Below are 19,979 nucleotides of genomic sequence, written 5' to 3'. Positions count from 1 at the left end.
AATAATTCAACTGTGCCAAAACCAAGATTCAAAAACAGGTTACTTACCATTTGAAATACACCCCTTTCCGTCATAAAAAGGCATAGGCATAATATATATTCAAGAACATATTCTGAATTCATCATATGAATGTAAGTTCCGTGTTCAAGTTTAAGTGAAGTCGAGAGATGTTTTCTAAGATAAGTGCTTCCTTTGGTTCACTTGATTTTAAACAAAATAAAGTCATCTCTACTAAAAATATGGAAACGAATGGTGCGAGAAATAACTAAAAGTGCTATGAGTGAAAATTGAAAGTGCGAAAAAGTTCAATTGAACAATCGTCGCAAGGTATGGCCGAAGCATATTGAAATAAATACCAGGCATCCCCGACAATATGTTGACAATTACTTTTATTAATGATATTTATCATCGAATTCAAATGATAATTTGTATTACGATTTTTAGTTTCCTAAGAATGTTTCTTACGAAACCTTTTGATCGATTTGTTCTGAGTAACGTGATAAAGCTAATTACAAAAGAAATGAACGATGTTTCTGCACTTGAACTAAATAGAAAAGCCCAAAATTCTGTCCGCAAATGAAAGTGTACCTATAAAAAATAATAATGACGGAAAGCTCTGGAAATCGCTCATATTTGTCTAATAATGGGTGATTTCACTATCAAACCTCTGAATTGAATGGATATCATCCCTAAATACTGACTTATAATGATAGAACGCTTTGGAAACTGCATAAGTTCATTCGTACGCCTCCATTAACTGACAATATGAATGATAAAACGACATTAGCCCACTTGGCAAAGATTGAGGATGAACGTTTCTCTCGTATATTATATTCGCTACATGAGCTTTCACTTTGAAAATATGGTATCATACCCCATTCACGGTGAAAAGTCGCATTTACCTCTTTCGTAAATTAATAAGTGTAAAGAAAAAGTAGTTTGTCTCAAAACTTTGCTGAATGGACAAATGCTGTTTTGAAAGTCTTCAATTGCTTCACCGCAACCAGCCGGAGAAGAGGGCAGGGCTGCACGGGAGTGGGAGGAGCCAGGGCGAAGCACCGCCCCTGGGGGCGAGCCAACCAATGGCGTCGCGTCCTCAAGGATCAAAGGGACCGATTCCGAGGAGGAAGACCTCCGGGGAGGTCGTGGGAGTGGGCCGGACGAAGCATGGATCAGTTGACGAGAGGACTGCAAAGCAGCCGGTCAGTCCCACGGCACCCTCTTGTACCACCACAGGTGTTCTGTCGCCCTCCGGAGACTTGGAAGGCTCCCGCGAACCCCGGAGGAGAAGCTGCGACCGCCGAGGAGTCGCCCGCCTGTTGTTGGTTGGATAGTTACGGGCAATCCGTCGCCCGAAAGACAACTCAGCGCGTGTTTCGCGTAAGGCGCAAGTTTCATGTGCTCTGGACTTTTCTACTTACTCTTCTCCAGGAGTAAAGGTGTGCTTTTTATCACGAGTTACGCATCGTATCCACCTCAAAGACATATCCGCAAGAGGAACCGAGCGACGTTGTACGAAGTTAATCCCGAGGGTGATACAATTTAATGGCAGTGTCAACTCTAAATATGGCGCCTTATTTTACCGGATATCCATTTCAAGGTAATTAGTAAATTAACTTTTGATTTTATTACGAGCTGGGATTACTATTTCACCGCGAGGATTTCAGGAGAGTTCAACGCCTGGGCTAACGAGAAAGCGAATAAAGATAATAGAACGCTCTTGTTTTCCCAGGATTTGGAGCATTTTTTTATTTACAGTAAAATAATAAGTTAACCTAGATAATGTGTTCCCGTGTAGATAATGCCAGGTTCAGATGAAATCATTGCCAGTCAAGGAAGAGTTTTCATGAGAGACTACAGTAAGAAATGCATACAACACTAAATGAATTAGTCGTTAGCTACGCATACATTGAGCAGCTTCTAGCGACTAATCTCATAGATACTATTTCATTGACCTTTAGATGCTCATGTCTCCGATACATAGGCTTTCATTTTTCACCTCAAAACGCTAAAATTGCCGATATATCGGCCCCGGGTTCAATCCAATGTAAAAAAGTAATTTATAATATTTTGAGTCAGTTTCACTTTTATGCAATATTATATAACTCTTTATCACTCCTGATGAAATTCAATTTCTCCTGCAGTATTAAGTGCTCTGTTCAATAAAGGAACATTTTATGTGCAATTCACGAAAATCTGTAGCGTTTTTCAATGGAGCAGTGAGTGAAAAGGGAAACAGAGTGCAAGGGCGAAAGCAATAGCCATCAACAATAACGATGTTTAACATCATCATTGTTGATGGTCATTGCTTTCGTTTACTTTTTAATTTCTGTCCATGCCATATTTTACTGGCTGCCTTAATACTCCTTCAATCCTTGGTGCTATTTTGAAAATTTCCTGTATCACAGCGCAAAAAAACTCGCGTTCTCAATGCCACTTAGTATTTCAGTTCACGTTTAAGTTGAACAAAAGGTTTTATAATGTGCAAAGGAAACTGTGCTAAGAGCTGAGACTCTATGGTAAACTATATGCCGTCGAAATATCGTTACCAGTCCGAAAGTAGGGGTAAAGCCGGATGCCTTACACCAAGTCCCTCACACCCCACCGCCATTGTGTTGAAGCCTATTTCAATTCTTCTTCTTCCAACTTCATTTTGCAATCTTCACTATATTAAGGTCCTTGGTAAAGGAAATGCTTCAACGGCTAGGCAAACATTTTATAAACAATTCCACCTTTATTATCACAGGAAATAAATGTACTTAAACAATAACTATTCCATGTTATACTGCGATATCTCATAGGATAGGATAGGAACAGTACCTTAAGACTGCATCTCGCACAAAACTAGCACTTTATCGGACCCAAGTCTCCATCAAGTCGCAAAAAAAGCTGACAAAGAAACTTCCCACAAGACTTCCGTCTTTATCCGTAATAATTCCGATGAAATTGATTATCTACGCATGAGAAGACTTGCTCAGTGTCAGTGAACGCCACTGATTATAAATATTAACAATCCACAAGTGCGATTCCTTAGTAAAATATATTTTTTATCGCGGAAATGCACGAGTTTATGAAATGAGATAAAGTCCTCATAGGTCTCTGAATTAAAAATAATGGGAATACTCCTAGGGCTGCAATAATTTACTGGATGAAAAGAATTACGTTTTCAGCAATTTTTCCGATTTTAGTTTGAAGGCGGTGGAATTTATTCAGTTCTGATGACTCAATAGTTACAATGTGAAATGAAATGGTGAGCTATAAGTTTTCGGGTAATGAAAGGGTACGGGTTTATTACGAGCATAGGGGTACTCCCTTTCATTCAACTTCAGTGGATGGTGTCCTCCATATGAATCCATTGTGCGTGACTAATAAGAAATTAACTAGTCGCCCATCTGTGAAAATAATACCCACTGATGAATGAGCACTGAACTTGGGACATGATAAATCAGAATCGCTTGTAGTAATGAAATCGGACAGACGTTAATATTCCTTATGAAATATTTGGATAATTCGAGGAAAGTATTAATTGCGAATTGCGTAATGAGGTATTTGAAAGTAGTGGAATAACGTACCTAGGTAGAGGTATTGAGAGTGAAAATATGTACCAATTTGAGCGAAGTACCTTAGGGTTAAAAATGTTTAAAATACTAATGTTTAACATATCACTTTACCCAACGAAACATACGATATTTCCATTCATTATAAGGGAGTAAGGAGTGACAACTGAAAACGTTCTATCAAATACCTTTGGTATGCTTTAAAATTGTTTAATTTGACGTTTCCAAATGACGATAATTCTAGTCAACCATGGAAAAAGTGTTGATAATAAGTAGTATGAATGACTTTTTTAAATTAATACCTTATACTCATATATTAAATCACGGCCATAGTCTTGACGGTTAACGTCATCTTCTGGTGACCAGTTGAAACCATGGTCATGATTCAATAAAATATTCTGTTGAAAAATAAATGTTATGTTATTCATTCAAAATCTTCAATAAATTCCACAAAGTATCGCCGGAAAACATTAATTTTCGCATGAATGACTTGCATACATGATGCCTAAGTGTTGTTGTGCTCAATGCAATGTGATAAAACCACCGCGCTTTGTCTCGGAGCAGGCCAGGGCCGCGTCAACCAGCTGGGCGGCGTGTTCATCAACGGCCGCCCGCTGCCCAACCACATTCGGCTGAAGATCGTGGAGCTGGCGGCGGCGGGGGTGCGGCCGTGCGTCATCTCGCGTCAACTGCGCGTCTCGCACGGATGCGTGTCCAAGATCCTGAACCGCTACCAGGAGACGGGCTCCATTCGGCCGGGCGTCATCGGCGGCAGCAAGCCACGCGTGGCCACGCCGGGCATCGAACGGCGCATCGACGAGTACAAGCGCGAGCACCCGGGCATCTTCAGCTGGGAGATCCGGGAGAGACTGATCAAGGTGAGCGCCCACTGCAAGCACGATTCCGCCCTCTGCTCCGAAAACAAAGGGACAGCATACGGAAGCCACCGCTCCGTTCCGTGAAGGCTTGATTCACGTTGACACTCTGCGCGCTTTTTAACCCATCATAACCCAACGATGCTTCCAAGCAACGTCAAAAATGTATTCGTTTTCTGTTCTATTGAGGAAATATCTAAACTATGCATTATTTTGTGACGTGAATTGTAAAGACGAAATATATAGCTGCCACGATAATTATTTATGAGCGCAGAGTTTTTAAGTTTTCAAAATGAAAAATCTTGAAATTTGATTTCCCCTTAAAACAGCTCTGGGTTAGAAAGGGTAAATCAGTTGTCAAAAATATTCTCAGCGTGTCTTTGAGTGCAAAGGAATGTAAATTCTTTACTTTTACAATAGGGAATTGGCACACGTGAGGATGATAATTAAGAAGTAACGAAATGGGGGAATAATGTTACACAAATATAATATCTGTTAACGGTCCTAGTAACAGCATAAGCTTGCGTAAAATTCGGATCGCTTAGCCGTCGGTTTCCTTAGTGCGACTTTTATAAACCTTTTTTTAATGCACCGCGGGTCAGAGCACATTCAGTGACCTATGGTAGAGTTTTCAAATGTAATATTAATGTTCAATATACTCGTAAAAATTCCTAAAAAATCTTGGATCCCTCCTCTTTTGTATTCCAAAAACGAGCAAAGCAAGAATTTTCCCCATGTTTTTGGACACCCCCATTATTTTACATGATTAATCCAGTCCTTATCCGAAAATACACTATGAAACAGTCGTTAAAATACCCGGACTACTTTCACCGAAAGAGAAAGAATCTACCCAGTAAACTCGGACCCTAGTCGATGCATTCACTCAATATGAGGATGTGATGGGATACGGTGACATGAAATTTCCATGATCAAAATTAATCGATGCGTAATGATGTTAATAATAAGCACAGAAAATGTAATACTGAATCCACATTCATTGACGCCTGTAAGCCCCCGTCTAAACGCTAGGGGTAGGGGAAATCTCATCAACAGAGACCAGCAGATTTCAATCCCGCAACATCAGAAATGAGTAAACGGTTTAGCGTTTGGAGGAAAAAAATTCGTCTGACCCAGGAATAAAAAAAACAATCTTTGTCTTTCCTTGAAGATTTCCTTTCCAACAAATTTAGAGAACTTGGGGTCCTAGTTATCTTACTGGTCTGTAAATTTTCCGAAAAATACGTATTCTACGGCTATACGCTCAATCCTAGAAATTTTCATTTATTTTAGTAATCATTCGAAAATGCCTTGACATTATAACCGAAATTTGTTTTATTTCCCCTCTATTCATTAAGCCTTCTTGTTGCTAAACGACACTCGGGGGACTTCACATTCTGCATAGATTGATAGAGTGATTCAGACAGTAATTTTATCCGAGAAAGGGAATTTATCATTTGATGCCACAATATATTTACAAACTCACAGCGGTGCGCGCGCCCCTTGGAAACCCCAGTTCTGACTTCGCCGTCTAATTTTGTGGGTTCCCAAAGAATATTTATTCGATTAATCTGACATTCCGCGTTGGGGGCGCCACGCCGCCCGGAGTGTACAAATAACAATGTAATCAGGGCTAAACAATCGCCGGATTGAAAGGTACAAGAAATTTTAGCTTTCATTGGGCCAGTACGTCAGCCTCTAGTCATTGGGGCAATACGTCGGTGCTTTAGCTTTTTGGTTTGATTAGGTAATCCAAGGCCTATTTTATTTTCAGGAAGGGATATGCGACAAAAGCAACGCGCCATCCGTGAGCTCCATCAGCCGACTTCTCCGAGGAGGCGGAGGGACTTCGACCCGCCGGGAAGACGGCTCCGACCCACACACTAACCACTCCATCGACGGCATATTAGGTAAGTTATCGGGAGCTCAAAGGTTTCGTGACATTTTAAGCCCAGAATTTTGCTCACTTCGATAACCCCTCTGAGCATATAAACACAAGAGCGATGTTCGGCTTGTGCGTATGCAACTAAAATTTTTAAAAATGCAGGTAACTGGTATCACCGAAAAACGCTTGTTTGGTGGTCATAATATTATTATTAACCGATCAAGTTTTCGGAAAACTATATAATCCTTACCTTGAAAATCACTTTTTCGATGAAACCCCCAAATCGTTTTTTAAAGCTTTCCCCAAACTTCAACTTGAAGGCTATTTCATGGGTTTAAATATATACCTTACCGGTTACGAAGTAATTAGAATGCGGAGTACGCACAGTTCCATTCGCGAATCCGCAAGTAAAGTGCAAATATATTTACAGAATCGGATCATGAACAAAATGTGAATGAATTATCGTCGTTTGAGTCTCTAGTCTACTAAGTTGGAAAAATAGTCGAATACAAGATTCGTAAATATATTTTTTACTAAGGAAAATGAAATTATCTATGACGTGAATAGAAAACATGTCATTTATAAAATGATTTATCGTAGTATTGGTCTGAGAAAATTCGAGTAGGTAACTTTGATAAAAACGCTTCGAGTAATAGTAATAGTAATATATATTCGAGTAGGTAAATTTGATAAAAACGCTTCACCAAACCAAGTATCGTCCATAGCTATATTCAAGATTTGATGGCGAGAAGACTGCTACTTCAGCAAAGGCTGTAAATTGTATTGGTCCGGTCCAAATGACGGGGGGCGTGTGTTTGACTAAGGCGGTGGCCACTTCACTCCGCTCAGCCAGGAGACGCAGCAGAGAATGGACTGCAAAAATATATTGCCCCTGGAGAATCAGCGCAAAATAAATGTCGCCTTGAATGGGAAGAGGATGGAATCCACCCGCCTGGGCACGCCTTTCTGAGGTCGACCCCACTTGCCACAGTCGAGGGGAGCCTATGCACACTTTGCCTCTTCAAGAGTATCATGAATACAGGGAAGTCACCGTCACTTCACAAGCTATTCAGCAAAATGTATCCCTCGAAAAAAAATATTTTGAAAACTAGCTTTAATCTTCTGCCTCTGAGATAATATCTTTAATTTTATTCGTACTCAAAATTGTACCATTATTTGAAGAACCGAATGAATGTTTGTCAACTACTTTCATTTCGCTGTAGTTAAAATATTATATTCATGTGAGTGCTCGTATTGATTTCGTTATAACCTTTGAATTCATATATTTCGTATTTTTCATTCTCCATATTTCGTCTGTTAGGTATTTATCGTTTCCGAGCAGAATATGGAAATGTTATTTGCCTTTTGCTCTAATAGATTGCTAGGGAGCACAAATAAACATTCATCCAATATTATATATGTCACTACCGTCGAGCCTGATAATTTGATTTTTATCATATCCTAGCTGCCTTGGTTCTCCTTGAATTCCTTAGCCAAAGGGTATCACGCATCACTGATCTAGCAAATCTTAATTATCATTCCATTGAGCGATACCAATTTATTTAACAGCCATCAGCAATGAATCAAGTATTTATTTTAACCACAAGTGGGATAATGAGCCATTTCAGGCAAGAAAAATTACTTAACCCTTGAAAAACAGTGGTATGCCAATCATATTTAGGGACTTTTCGTAAATTCAAGTCATAAAGTACGAAGTAACGGATTTTCTTTTCTAGTTTAATAAGCAACGATAGATATACGATCTCACAATAATTAACAAATCAAAGCAATAGGATTTGAGATTCAGGGTTTTAGCCACCTTATGTCTCCAAGAAGTAAGGAATAATAACCGTACATACGAAGAGTAGAGAATATAATGCATAGATAAACATGTACTAAGTCTACGTACCATTATAATTCCTTGTGTCAGGCGCAAATTTATGAAATCCCCTTAACATAATGAAAAGTAAAATACTTCATAATTCCACATAAATCAACAAAATTTCAAAACAATATCTCACAACTATATTTATGTGGATTTGCAAAGTTTTCATTACATATTTTTCATTAAGAAGTATAATTACTTTTAAGTAATCATCGGTATTAAGTATCATGTTTACAGGGTATTAAACACTTCAGCCTATGCGTCCTTTGAATGTTTTGCAATATGACCGCAATATACAGAAACGGAGAGGGAAATAAAATATTTCATTTTGACTCCATCCAAAGGGAATCACCCAATACTATCAAATAAGCTCATACATTTTGTACTGTATAATTAGTAGCCAGTAGAAATAATTTGATTTGGATGAGTACCTTATGGAGCGTGAGAAATTTTTATTCTTTGGTTTAGGCCAGGGGATATTTAAACATAATATGGGAGCGTTCTTGCCCTAGCTACCCTTCCATGCAGCGGCCCAACCCCCTGGAATGAAATTACATGTTTGTGTTGACTTGCTCATTTTTAGGAGTGTAATTCCATATCTCTCATTTTAATGATAACAGTGTCCTCTTCAGGAACCAGCAGCAATGAGGACTCGGACACGGAGAGCGAGCCGGGCATCCCGCTCAAGAGGAAGCAAAGGCGGAGCCGAACCACTTTCTCGGCCGAACAGCTCGAGGCGCTCGAGAGGGCGTTTGAGCGGACGCAGTACCCGGACGTGTACACGCGGGAAGAGCTGGCTCAAAAGTGAGTTGCCTCTCCGCCAAGAAAATTCACTCACCTGCTATTCCATTTTAAGGTTTCTAGACTAGATAGCTGTTACTCATCCCACTTGTTTATTTTTTAAGATGTAGCTGTTACTTTTACCAACTTTTTAAGAAGTGGTATCAGCAACAGTTATCCAACCAAGAAACTTTTACGCAGAGAGTTGTCTCAGGCTTAATCTGGTGGGATTCTAACAAGGGATGGTCGGATCGGATACCTCGGATCAAAATATTCGCGGATATTGCCCTTCATCGGATACATCGGATCCAAAGTCGCGGAAGACATCGGATCTGGATCCGAAATTTTAAATAATAGCTTCAGTGAATGCAACGCCCCATAAGGGTGGAAAGAGTTCCGATTCTATACTCGAATGCACCGTCGCATGTGATTTTTTTCCTACTCAGGAACCGTTTTGTTTGAAAGTTCTCGCAGAGGTTACGCAGAATTTCAGCCGTGGAAAATAATGAAGGCAAAATATGACTGGCACATAGTGTGACTTTTCCCAAGAGATTGAACAATTATCGGGGGAATCTCAGCGTCAGGAATTTCGAAATGCATTATGATCCGAAAATAACCGATCCGAAAGATCCGGCTCCGAAAAAAATCCTGGATCCGTCCATCCCTAATTCTAACTCACTCTTTCGTTGATTCATCTCGAATGTTGGTTTGGTTAGGTTAGGGTAAAGCTCACCCCAGACTAGGCCACAGGCGTATGAACTTCTCATATTCTGGCTAGGGAGCAGCTCCTTTCCCTGGGCCACCATGCACTTCGAAGATTTTTATTTGGGATTTTTGATGGCATCTCAGGAATTTGAACCTGCTCCCCTCGATCAGCAGCAAGTGATCTACCCAATAGCATATCATGCTCTCCGGGATTCTAACATATAAGTCAATTGAAATTCGTTTCACAAAAATTGCTACTTTAATTTCACTACACGACCGGTCTAAATACATTTAGTATTATATCGAATATAATAACAATTATTTCAGATTTTATTGTAATGCTGACTGATATGTTCATCTTATGCAAATAAATTTCACATTATCTCTAGGAGAACAAACTAACTTGGTAAAATATGTTTTTTAATGTCCCGAAGGGGGAAAAATATTGAAACCGGTCATCAAATTTGACTTAAGTATTTGTGGAAAACTGCCAGCCAACTTATATTTCACTAATTTCCTCCCTAAATGAAAAAAATCATAAAGAAGAATGCTTGCGTTTGGTTCCCATTTTATAAAAATAATGTGTGATTAAACTTTTTACTCACGAATAGATCAACATCAAGGGAAAATTATTATTCACACATTATCATAGAATAAGAACTCAGAGCCTTAAAAAGCACTATCGAACGAAAGATAGAAAATCGAATGAGAGCCGCTGTACACTCATCTTAATTTGAAAATACTCCGCATTTTAACAAAGAGCTACAATTTTCAAATTGGCGTGGTGTAGAGACAAGTTATTTGTTATTTCATTATACGAAAGCCAAAGAGAATATAATGTTATACTCTGTTATGACATATATTTTTTTTATTACAACATTAGCGTACTCCGTTGTCAACCAGAAAATAGTCCTTGATGCCCTCAAAATAATGCCAGGGATATGTATGCTTCTTTAAGTGCAACGGGGACATGATTGGGTGTTATCGACTACGATAAGTAAAGCAGCTAAGCTTAAGCCGATGCGAAAACAGCAGTAGTATTCTGATAACTGCCGAGCATAGTAGAGTCCTTTACATACAGATATAATGGTTATATTCATACTTTTACCCCTTACCTCAGTTAAGAGTCAACGGACATTTTGAATAATATCAGAGAAATTAAATCAGCAAGGTGACAACCTTGGAACGCTAAGAGCGTAAATAATGTCACTCATTACATCAAAGAGGGGATGTCAATTGTTGCAATGACTTTCAACTATGGCGATTCAACGCACGCGTATCGCACATGGTTTCCGTATTGTCTTTGGAACGGTGAACCAAAAGCGATAGTCAATCAAAGTCACAAGAGAGCTTACACGGTGAAGAGAATAACACTCACTTGGTAAGACGCTTAGGAACACAGAAACTTCAAGTCCCCTTCAAAGTTTGCCGAGGGTTTACATCATATTCATGGAGTTAGTGGTTTGAATTCCACATTCCAACCTTTCTGAGACAGATATTGTTAGCAATGACCGTAAATAAGCAAGCTCCTGTTAAGGCATCAACTGAATATTTTCAGTCTAATTTGAACTTATTTATGAATGAACGTGAATTTATTCAACGGAGGAAAATTGATCGATAATTTCAACTCCGCCGATTTCAAAATCGCATGAACAATCAAGAAAGGATATACAGAGCTTGGTACCAATTATCTGGATCCCGAAGGCCAAAAGTTTTTGTTCCTACCGTTATTCGTAAACCACAAGGTATCAGTTGCAAATATCAATGCATGTTTCAATATAGGTATCAGCACGTAATTTAGCTACACGGGGTGAATTGTGGTTCCAAACAGGATTTGGAAGAAATAATGCAGTCATTAGTAATAAACGACATTGAAAATATTATTTTTTCTAACGAAAACAAATTTACATTACATCAATATTTTAATGGGTACGTGTCGCCCTCAAAAGGAAACGATCGTAAGAACACATTCGGAAAAAGGTAGGTCATTGAGAATGATGGAATAGCGTGGAAGGGGTTGAGTTTAAAATATATTTCGTGGATTATTACGCATAGAAAATAGATACATTTTCGAAAAAAATAAATTTTCCCCACTTGCATCCTTTTTCAGCTCCATTCATTGATTTTCTGTGAAATTGACTGTATATAATTTTAAGTGTAAGTGATATATCCCATGTCATAATTTAACTTGATAATTCCCTCACCAGGACTAAGCTGACGGAGGCGCGGGTGCAAGTGTGGTTCAGCAACCGGAGGGCGAGGCTTCGCAAGCAGCTCAACAGCCAGCAGCTGAGCGCATTCAACTCGGTGACGTCGCTCCACCAGTCGGCTGCCTTCCCGCCCACCACGCAACAAACGGCCTCACAAGCCTCGCAGTACACTTCAACGCCGTCCACCGACACCGCCTCAGCCGCCGTCAACTTCCAAGCGGCCGCAGCGCACGGTAAGCTGAAATCCATATTCATATTTGTATCATTCTGCTCACTTCCCTAACACTTAAAGAGGTTTTCACAGATAGATGGAAGAGTTTCATCCTCAGGATTATACTAAAATGCTGGTTTATAGAATATAAAATATCAATAAATTTTTCAATGGGATCTTTTCGCGCCAGTTTCCAGTACCCATGCGTTAATGGCGATGCACATAAGAAAAAATAAGCCAAATTAAAATTAAAAAGGTTTCCGAGAGTTTAAAACATATTCAAGGAATTATTCCATGTAATTTTGTAATTAATTTATAGCATATATATACATTTATGACATAAATATATTGTTACTCTTTTAGCCGCGATGTGGTGGAGCTATTTCACTATTCTGAAGGAATTAGGATATCTATCCAGCAAATTTCATTTCCAATGCGTAATTCGTTGGATAAACAACCGTCCATACCCCATTGACAATTTTGCGTGCATTTAAAACGCAATAATTATCGCAAGGTGTGGTTCATTTTAAATCAAGGAGAAAATTAGCCAGGCATTTCAGGAATATGCAGTGCCGTATTCACCCTTTTTTTGCGCTTCGCTTCCGCGTTTCATTAGTTCTAACCGTGAATCATGGAAGATGACTCCTTGGAGCGAAAAATAACGTGCATATTGTCTGATATTGAGAAGTAAACTCTGGAAAAGATATCGACACAGCTAATAAACGACTCAACTAATTTCAAGACCTTTATCCGAAATATTGCAGTCGTAGTTCTGCAGAAGAATGAATGATGGCGTCCAGTCCATGGCAATTTATTCTATAAATGGCCAAAAGCTGTGTACTAAATGTTTTCGTCAAGAACCAATTTATACTTATTGAAGTATTTTTAGAAACTGGCCTTAAGACTGCTCTCCTTAAACTACTTAGTAGACGAATAGTAAAAAAATCTTAGGATTTCAAAGTAATTATTTCTAGAAAATTCATTATTAAATCAGAGTGTTATAAAGCCCACCATAGGTACCCCTGCCTAAAGAAAACAAGTATAGAGCTAGTTCCAAAAGGAATTATTTGTGTCAAAGAAACAAAAAATTATAGTTAGGTTGAATTACAGCCTCCTTCATTCCAAACAAGTCTAGAAGACTTATAAAATGATCGCCTATGCAAATCCAGGAGAGAAGTATATTTTTTTGGGGAGCCTGCGTCTTTATGAACCAGAAGAAGTCCTTTAGGCACGAAGCGGTTAAGCTAGTTAATTATTGTGAAGGAATTTCTATTTTTACCCACCTACTTTTATTTCTAATACGTAAACCGTTGGATAATTAACCCGTCTAAACATTATTGAAAATTTTGCGTGCAAACTGAAATATGTTCCGGATGAAATGATGAATGGTCAAAAACTCTCAGGAGAATATTTCAATTTCTGACGATCCCAGTCCAAGTATCGATGCAAATTAAACCTTTTTTTACTTTCATTTGCGTTTTCCGGGGCAGTTACATACCTTAAACACATTCATGGATGATTGTTTAACGTGTGCAATGCCATCATCGAAAGAAAACCATTTACTCATTTTCGTTCGCAGACGCCTGGCATCAGACATAAAATAATTCTAGCACATACTTTCACGTATAATCCAACATTTTCAGACTGCCTTGAGGCTTATATTCCGTGCTAAAGTGCTCGCAACTGTAGTTTTACCACGCAACGAATGAGAATATTTTATGGACGAAATTTTTTCCAAAATCTCCCAATAGACATCTCAGTGGTGCGCGTAAATCAAAGGATTACACGCCCAGTGGTCCTCATTAGGAAAAAATTGTCCTTCGGAAATCGGTATTTAAATTTCACTACATAAGTTCAAGCTTAGTTACCGATGATAAAAGCTAGAGAAAATGTTGCGGACTTTAAAAGCATTATTTTGGACGTCAAGTATGGTTTCACGGAACCACTATGTAAACATTATTGATAACGACTTCCGACTCCCAAAAATGATCATTCTTACTTCCTTTGAAAGACATAATTGAAAAAGGAAAAGTGGGTTCGTCCTACATTGCACACGTACTCACAGACTCCCCATCTCCATCTTTGGAGAGCGCATGTCCTCCACGAGAGAAAACCGGTTCACATTTGATACACAGACGAGGATGATGGGGTAATTGAATGGGTAGACGTTCATTGGGTGAAACAGGGTAGCCCTGGGTAGGGAAGAGGTTCAGATCACACCCGAGGGAGGAGCTTGGCAAAGACTTGACATCAAAGTAGCGCAGCGCATATGGAAGTGCAATGTAGTTGCCGCGCCCAGACGGCTGTCCACTGGCAGGCTTGATTCGCGAGTCTCAATGGAAAGATCCTCCTAAGAGCTGTGCGATACACGGGAGGATGGCCCAACCAAAAAAGGAGAAATGCTAAAATACGATGACCAGGATCTTTTTTGGAATGGGGTAGGGTTCGTCTCAGAAATGCTTGAATTTCACCTCGAGAGCCCGAGTTCACATCTCGTTCCGATTTTTAAAAGGAATTTCGATCTCTGCTGCAGTGAATTTTAGAAAGTACGTTTTTCCAACGGTACGTTGCACCGAGGTGGCTTTGACGCATTTGGCAAGAGGTAGGCAGGTGGTGACGTAATGTTTATATCCAACTCTCCAGTTTTGTCATCAGTCTCGATCATGTTCTTTCGATAACAGACCATTCTGTAGCCTAGCTTTGTATTCCGAATAAATCTTCGGTTCAAATGGATATTACACAAATGTAACTAGTTAAGAGGAGAAAAAGAAACCTACTTTGATTTTCATTCGCAATAATGTCAATAAATTACTTAGCAAGGAAGATATAAAATTTAGTTCTGTGGTTTTTCTAGTCATTAGATCTGACTTAGAAACGAAAAAAATATTGTAAGCCAGCTGCTGCCTGCAGAATATATTTATACCAGCCGAATTGACTTGAGTACAGGAAACGTGTGCTTGAATCGTTTAATAACGATTCCATTAAATGCTCAAGGATTCATCCAACAATGAAGAAATGAACATCCTGGATTATTGCGTGCTACAATAAATCTCGAACGATTTAAGCACACCCTCCCAGATCAGCAAATATCATTAACCCTCAGTATAATATTTGTAACTCGAAGAAGCTAGGATGATCTCTTTATAGTACACTCATTGAAAACATAATCAATGTTCTCTAGGCAGTTAATTCCTACGACAAAAGGAATGTTGTTGGCGCCTCAAGATCGCCAAATAATCCCTTTGCGCTGAATACCAGTGATGAGATTAAAAAATGGATCTTTTTTCAGTAATCATACTTCAGCACTTCACAGCCGAAAACTTACACTCTAAAGGATAATCATCAAACTACTCTGTGAAAGGCTATGGATGTGACCAGAAAGAGCCTAAACTTTATATCCCACTAATAAACTTTTAACTTCGTCAGAGAGAGGGCATGCCTTAAACTGTGCCAACTCTGGTAGCTCGCAGCATAGGTTTGACAAGTTTCTAACTGCTAACATGTTAACTACATGCATAATGAGTTCGACGTATTTTTTCTGTTTTATGGCATAATAAGGTCAAATTTGGTTAAATTAGATAACATGTTCTTACAAATAGTATTCCAACAAAATTCCTGGAAAAGTAAGTTTTCACAGTCCGGTGATATTTAGTAAAGGTTTTACCTCAAAGCTTTACCAAGTGTAGGAAGGATAGTATTTATTGCGTTCGACGCCGAATCTGTGCACGCACATTTGAAACTTGGTCCCAGCGCTGTAGCTTGACATTGCGTATAGTCGTGTGCAAAAAGAGACCAAAAAAAGCCTTCCCACAAAACAGGAGACAAACGGCAAGCCACAACTAGGCAACGCCCGGTAGCGCAGCAGAGTCAACCTGACTGTGGGTTCCACAGTCAGTTTGGCTCTATTAGTCGAGATAACGATGCTAGTTGTCAAATTCGCATCACAAGCATAGTGCTACATCGCTGAGTGCCACTCTCCTGTTTTCACAGCAGCGGCTGGCCACGTCTCCAGTTGGGGCCCACCGCATCACGCCGCTCACCATCATCAGCCGCCCCCGGTCGCCACGGGTGCCACTAGCGCCACACCCTACGACGCTCCACCGCCCGCGGCCCTCAGCTACAACGCGTACGCGGCGGCTGCCGCGGCCGCAGCCGCAGCGGCTGCTGCTGCCGTGGGCGACCCGGGTGCTGGCGGTGCGGGTGGCTCGCAGCTGACAGCCTACCACCACGCGCACCACCAATCGCAGCAGCCGATGGTGATGTCCGGACAGGCGCAGGCACCCGGCATGGCACAGTCCGTGGTGCAGGGCTCTTCCCAAGGCTCCGCATGGGGCCGGCCTGCAAGCGGCAAAGTCCACACGGCGTCGCCCACGGACGCATGGCCCGGAGCACTCACAGATAACTATAGGTAAGTGTGCGCAACACAGCGTAACAACAGTCGTTGACGTCTCCAACACAGAAAATATAAGAACGCTTGAGGCATTAGAGAAGAGTTGAATTTAAGCAACTTGAAGTCAATTCATGTAATTTCCGATACCTTGATTTCAAGGTAATAAGAAATGTTGGTAATCATTTCAAGGTTAATTAATCTGGAGACATTGTATGTCAAAAAATTAAAATTAAATTTAGTTATTGCTTGAAATGCAAAAAAATGAGCCTTTCTAAACGCTCCTTACCAACTTCGCTCGAGAAGTATTGATGGCATGTTTCACCCGCATTTTTTTACGCTTCCCAATCACAGATAAGATCAATTTCTACTCTCACCTTCTCAGATCTAAAACCATTCACGGTGAAGTGACGGGAAGAGTATGTGAACCCAGCTATGCACCTCACTTGTTTAAAATTTAAATAAGTATAATATTTACCACACGATTAACTTTTAGAGAACGTGAAGGGTAAAGAAATGCACAACATGACTTTTCCTATCATAATTTGGCAAGAAAAAAAACGAACGCACCTGATACATTTTGACTCAGAGTAGAAGAAGCGAAGTTCCTTAAGCCTAAATAAACCACACTTCAGTTCCACCATGTTTATATATGTATGATTATAGAGCAGAAAGAAGTATGCTTTCCATAAGTTGTAGACGCTCATTATAGCCCTTTTTAGAATAATGGAAACAAATTCGTCGAACCTGATACATTACCACGGTTCACTGAAACTTGTGCCTCTAGCTAAGAATAAGCGACTCTTTGAACTCATTTTGTTAAAGTTAGATGATGTCACTCGCTTGATCGGTCTTTTTCCAGTCACACTGCTTGTTGAACATGTAAGGTGTAACATAATGACAGAGAAACGTGTATATTATGCTCATATTTTTAATTTTAATTTTATTTTATGGAGGTAAAATTTTTATGTAAGAGAAACAGTTAATTTTTGACGAAGTGTTTTTATTAATACCTTGAAAGTTTCAACATAATAGTGGCGTTTAAGTGATGTTAAAATTTTAGAAAACTAGTACGTCAGGAATAAATATAAAACACGGTCAGCAAAAAAATGCATTCCCTCATGAAAAGCTTGAGGTTGTACAAGCTTTGCGCTGTAAATTTCCATGTTTCCGAATCCTGCACCGGACGATACTTGCCGTAGAAAACTCATTCAGGAAGAAAAAGTAACGTCGGTAAAGTGTACAATTGATTATGTCTTTAATAATAACATTACTGAGGTAAAATTACTTGATTTTTCAATTGGGCTTCATGAAATTTTTTAAAGACTTTTCTGTGCCCCATTAATCTCTGCAGATTTACGAGTCCATTAAACTTGAGATAAAGATAAATCTTAGTAAAGGATCAATAATATATGCCCTGAATATTCCAAGATGTTAGTCTTCAGACACTCTCACACCTGAACCCCGGGAATTTGAGTCGGCCCAGGAATTGATCCCTCCATCTTGATTACGTGAACTTTGCATGGCTGTGACTTAGACTGGGTTGAAATCTACCATCACCGACCCAACCCAACTTCTGAGTCAAATCACTTGACTCAGAGATCAAAAAAAGATTCATCAAGAGGAAGTGATACGTATTATTCACGATTTACAACCTTAAAACATATTCGACCAATTCAGGTGTGATGTAGTGGAAGTTCAACATATTGAAATGAAAAACAGTTGAACGTTTCCACAATAATTTTATGTGTAAATCGCCTTTCGGCTCACAGACCCGTTCTGGTTCAAGTCCTGAACCAGCTAGTTGCTGGCTTTGGTTCGTAGTTGTTTGTGTTGGCTATGTGAGCCGAAACGCGTTTTACGCATTTAACTATTTATTTATTTCCCACTTTTATTTATTGCAGAAAAGTGCCACTTCCTTTCATATAATCCGTCAAATGTCTTTAATCAAACTCCTTCTCTCCTTGCCCAGCAGTATATTCAGCGGCGCGTACGGGTCCAGCGGCAGTGGCACGACCCTGGCACCGCCCACGCACCATGGTCACCACACCCACAACCCTCACCACCCATCGCACCACGGCCACCATCACGCGCACCACCATTCACCCGCAGAAGCCAAGTCCGGATACCCGTACTTCGGTGGCCAGCTAGGAAGCGGAGCTGTGGACACTGGCTTCATGTGCGGACGCGTCCACTAACTCCGGTGTGCTACCTCGCCGACGCTGCGCAGTTGCAAACATTTCCGAACATGTTTAGCCACGAAAACAACATCTTTACCACAACATAGATTGCCGATGGATCAACCTTCAAGCATCGAGAGCTAACATCAAGATATTTCATCCTAAGAGGACTTGGGCTCTTCGCTATGGATTAATGGAATTCAATTACGGTGATATCAACAGTCGGCGATGTTTCACTAGACATTTTAAGTGATCGTGTTCTCCAAGTACCATATTTGGCAGCAGCATTCTCCTACTCTTTTGTGCAGCGTTTCCGATGTGTTACGGATTTTTAATTGTCACTTGGATTTCTTACGTACCATAAAAGAAGATAAGTGGCGTTTTTTCACCTACGATGCTGTGAAAAATGAAAAATATGAAATTTACAATTTCAGTGGGAATGACTTATTATGAAGAGTGCTTGAAGCGAAGTGAATATTTATGATAAAAATTATTTTTGATACATTGCAAGAAACTGCAAGATCTTTCAATCAAATTCGTTTAGAATGTAATTAATGTGTTTTGACGCTAAGTTAGAACTTAAATAGGAAATTGAGAGGCTCACAGACGCTTGTAAAATATGACGCGAGAAGTGCTTACTCATTTTTATGTGTTTTAATTCCTTATGTGGTACATATTTTCAGAATTAATAATCTTTTGTTTGCAATGATATATCAATTTAATTTATTCCTTGGCTGAATATAATCACGTGCTTTTTATTTGCGTTTATGTTATTTGTATTTACTAATATGTAATAAACTTGTTCAGTTGATGGAACGTAACCATGTCTCACATCATTTTGAAAACATGAACATGTTTTCCTCAATATTTTTTAAACAATAGTTAAGGGTCATTAGCAACAATCAGTTCACGTTGTATCAATTCCATTTCAGAATGTCCTCCGTCTAACAATTAAAATACTCTGTAAAATACTCTGTCTACTGAGATTTCCAGATTATCCAGAAGTTTTGTTTTGCTATCCTAGGTGCTTTCCGTCCTAAGTACGAGCATTTTTGGTAAAATATGGCTCTTGGAGTAGAAACTAATTTCAAAGGGAATTCAGTCCGGTTATGTTGATTTTGTAACGTCTTGAGATGATATAAACTATATCTACTCATGCATGTTAGCCAAATCACATGATGCCCAATAATCCATCTACGTATTCTTTATAAACTCGGCTCACATACAATCAAATAAAGAAAAAAAGAGCATAAGATTTATTTCATAATCCTGGTAATTACAAAAATGCCATGGTGGACTCTCTTTAC

The 19,979-nt window shown here is 39.5% G+C and overlaps 1 protein-coding gene across 1 annotated transcript; it reads left to right on the top strand.

The window, feature by feature from the left end:
• Positions 1-1,191: 1,191 nt before the first annotated feature.
• LOC124171012 (protein gooseberry-like) lies at positions 1,192-19,492 on the top strand. Its single transcript, XM_046550140.1, has 7 exons — positions 1,192-1,600; positions 4,122-4,435; positions 6,204-6,339; positions 8,832-9,003; positions 11,892-12,127; positions 16,096-16,513; positions 18,468-19,492. Exons 1-7 carry the CDS (start codon positions 1,546-1,548, stop codon positions 18,688-18,690), a joined length of 1,554 nt encoding a protein of 517 aa, XP_046406096.1. The 5' UTR covers positions 1,192-1,545; the 3' UTR covers positions 18,691-19,492.
• The last annotated feature ends 487 nt before the right edge of the window (positions 19,493-19,979 follow it).

This window comes from Ischnura elegans, chromosome X, assembly GCF_921293095.1.
Source record: "Ischnura elegans chromosome X, ioIscEleg1.1, whole genome shotgun sequence".
Classification (NCBI taxonomy): Eukaryota; Metazoa; Arthropoda; class Insecta; order Odonata; family Coenagrionidae; genus Ischnura; species Ischnura elegans.
Note: the sequence above shows the minus strand (reverse complement) of the source record. Positions and strands in the feature narration are given on the sequence as shown.

Coding starts and splice junctions, on each gene's coding strand:
- LOC124171012 (XM_046550140.1), top strand. CDS start 1,546: ATGGCAGTGTCAACTCTAAATATGGCGCCTTATTTTACCGGATATCCA. Junction 1,601..4,121: donor TACCGGATATCCATTTCAAG/GTAATTAGTAAA, acceptor GTCTCGGAGCAG/GCCAGGGCCGCGTCAACCAG. Junction 6,340..8,831: donor CTCCATCGACGGCATATTAG/GTAAGTTATCGG, acceptor TGTCCTCTTCAG/GAACCAGCAGCAATGAGGAC.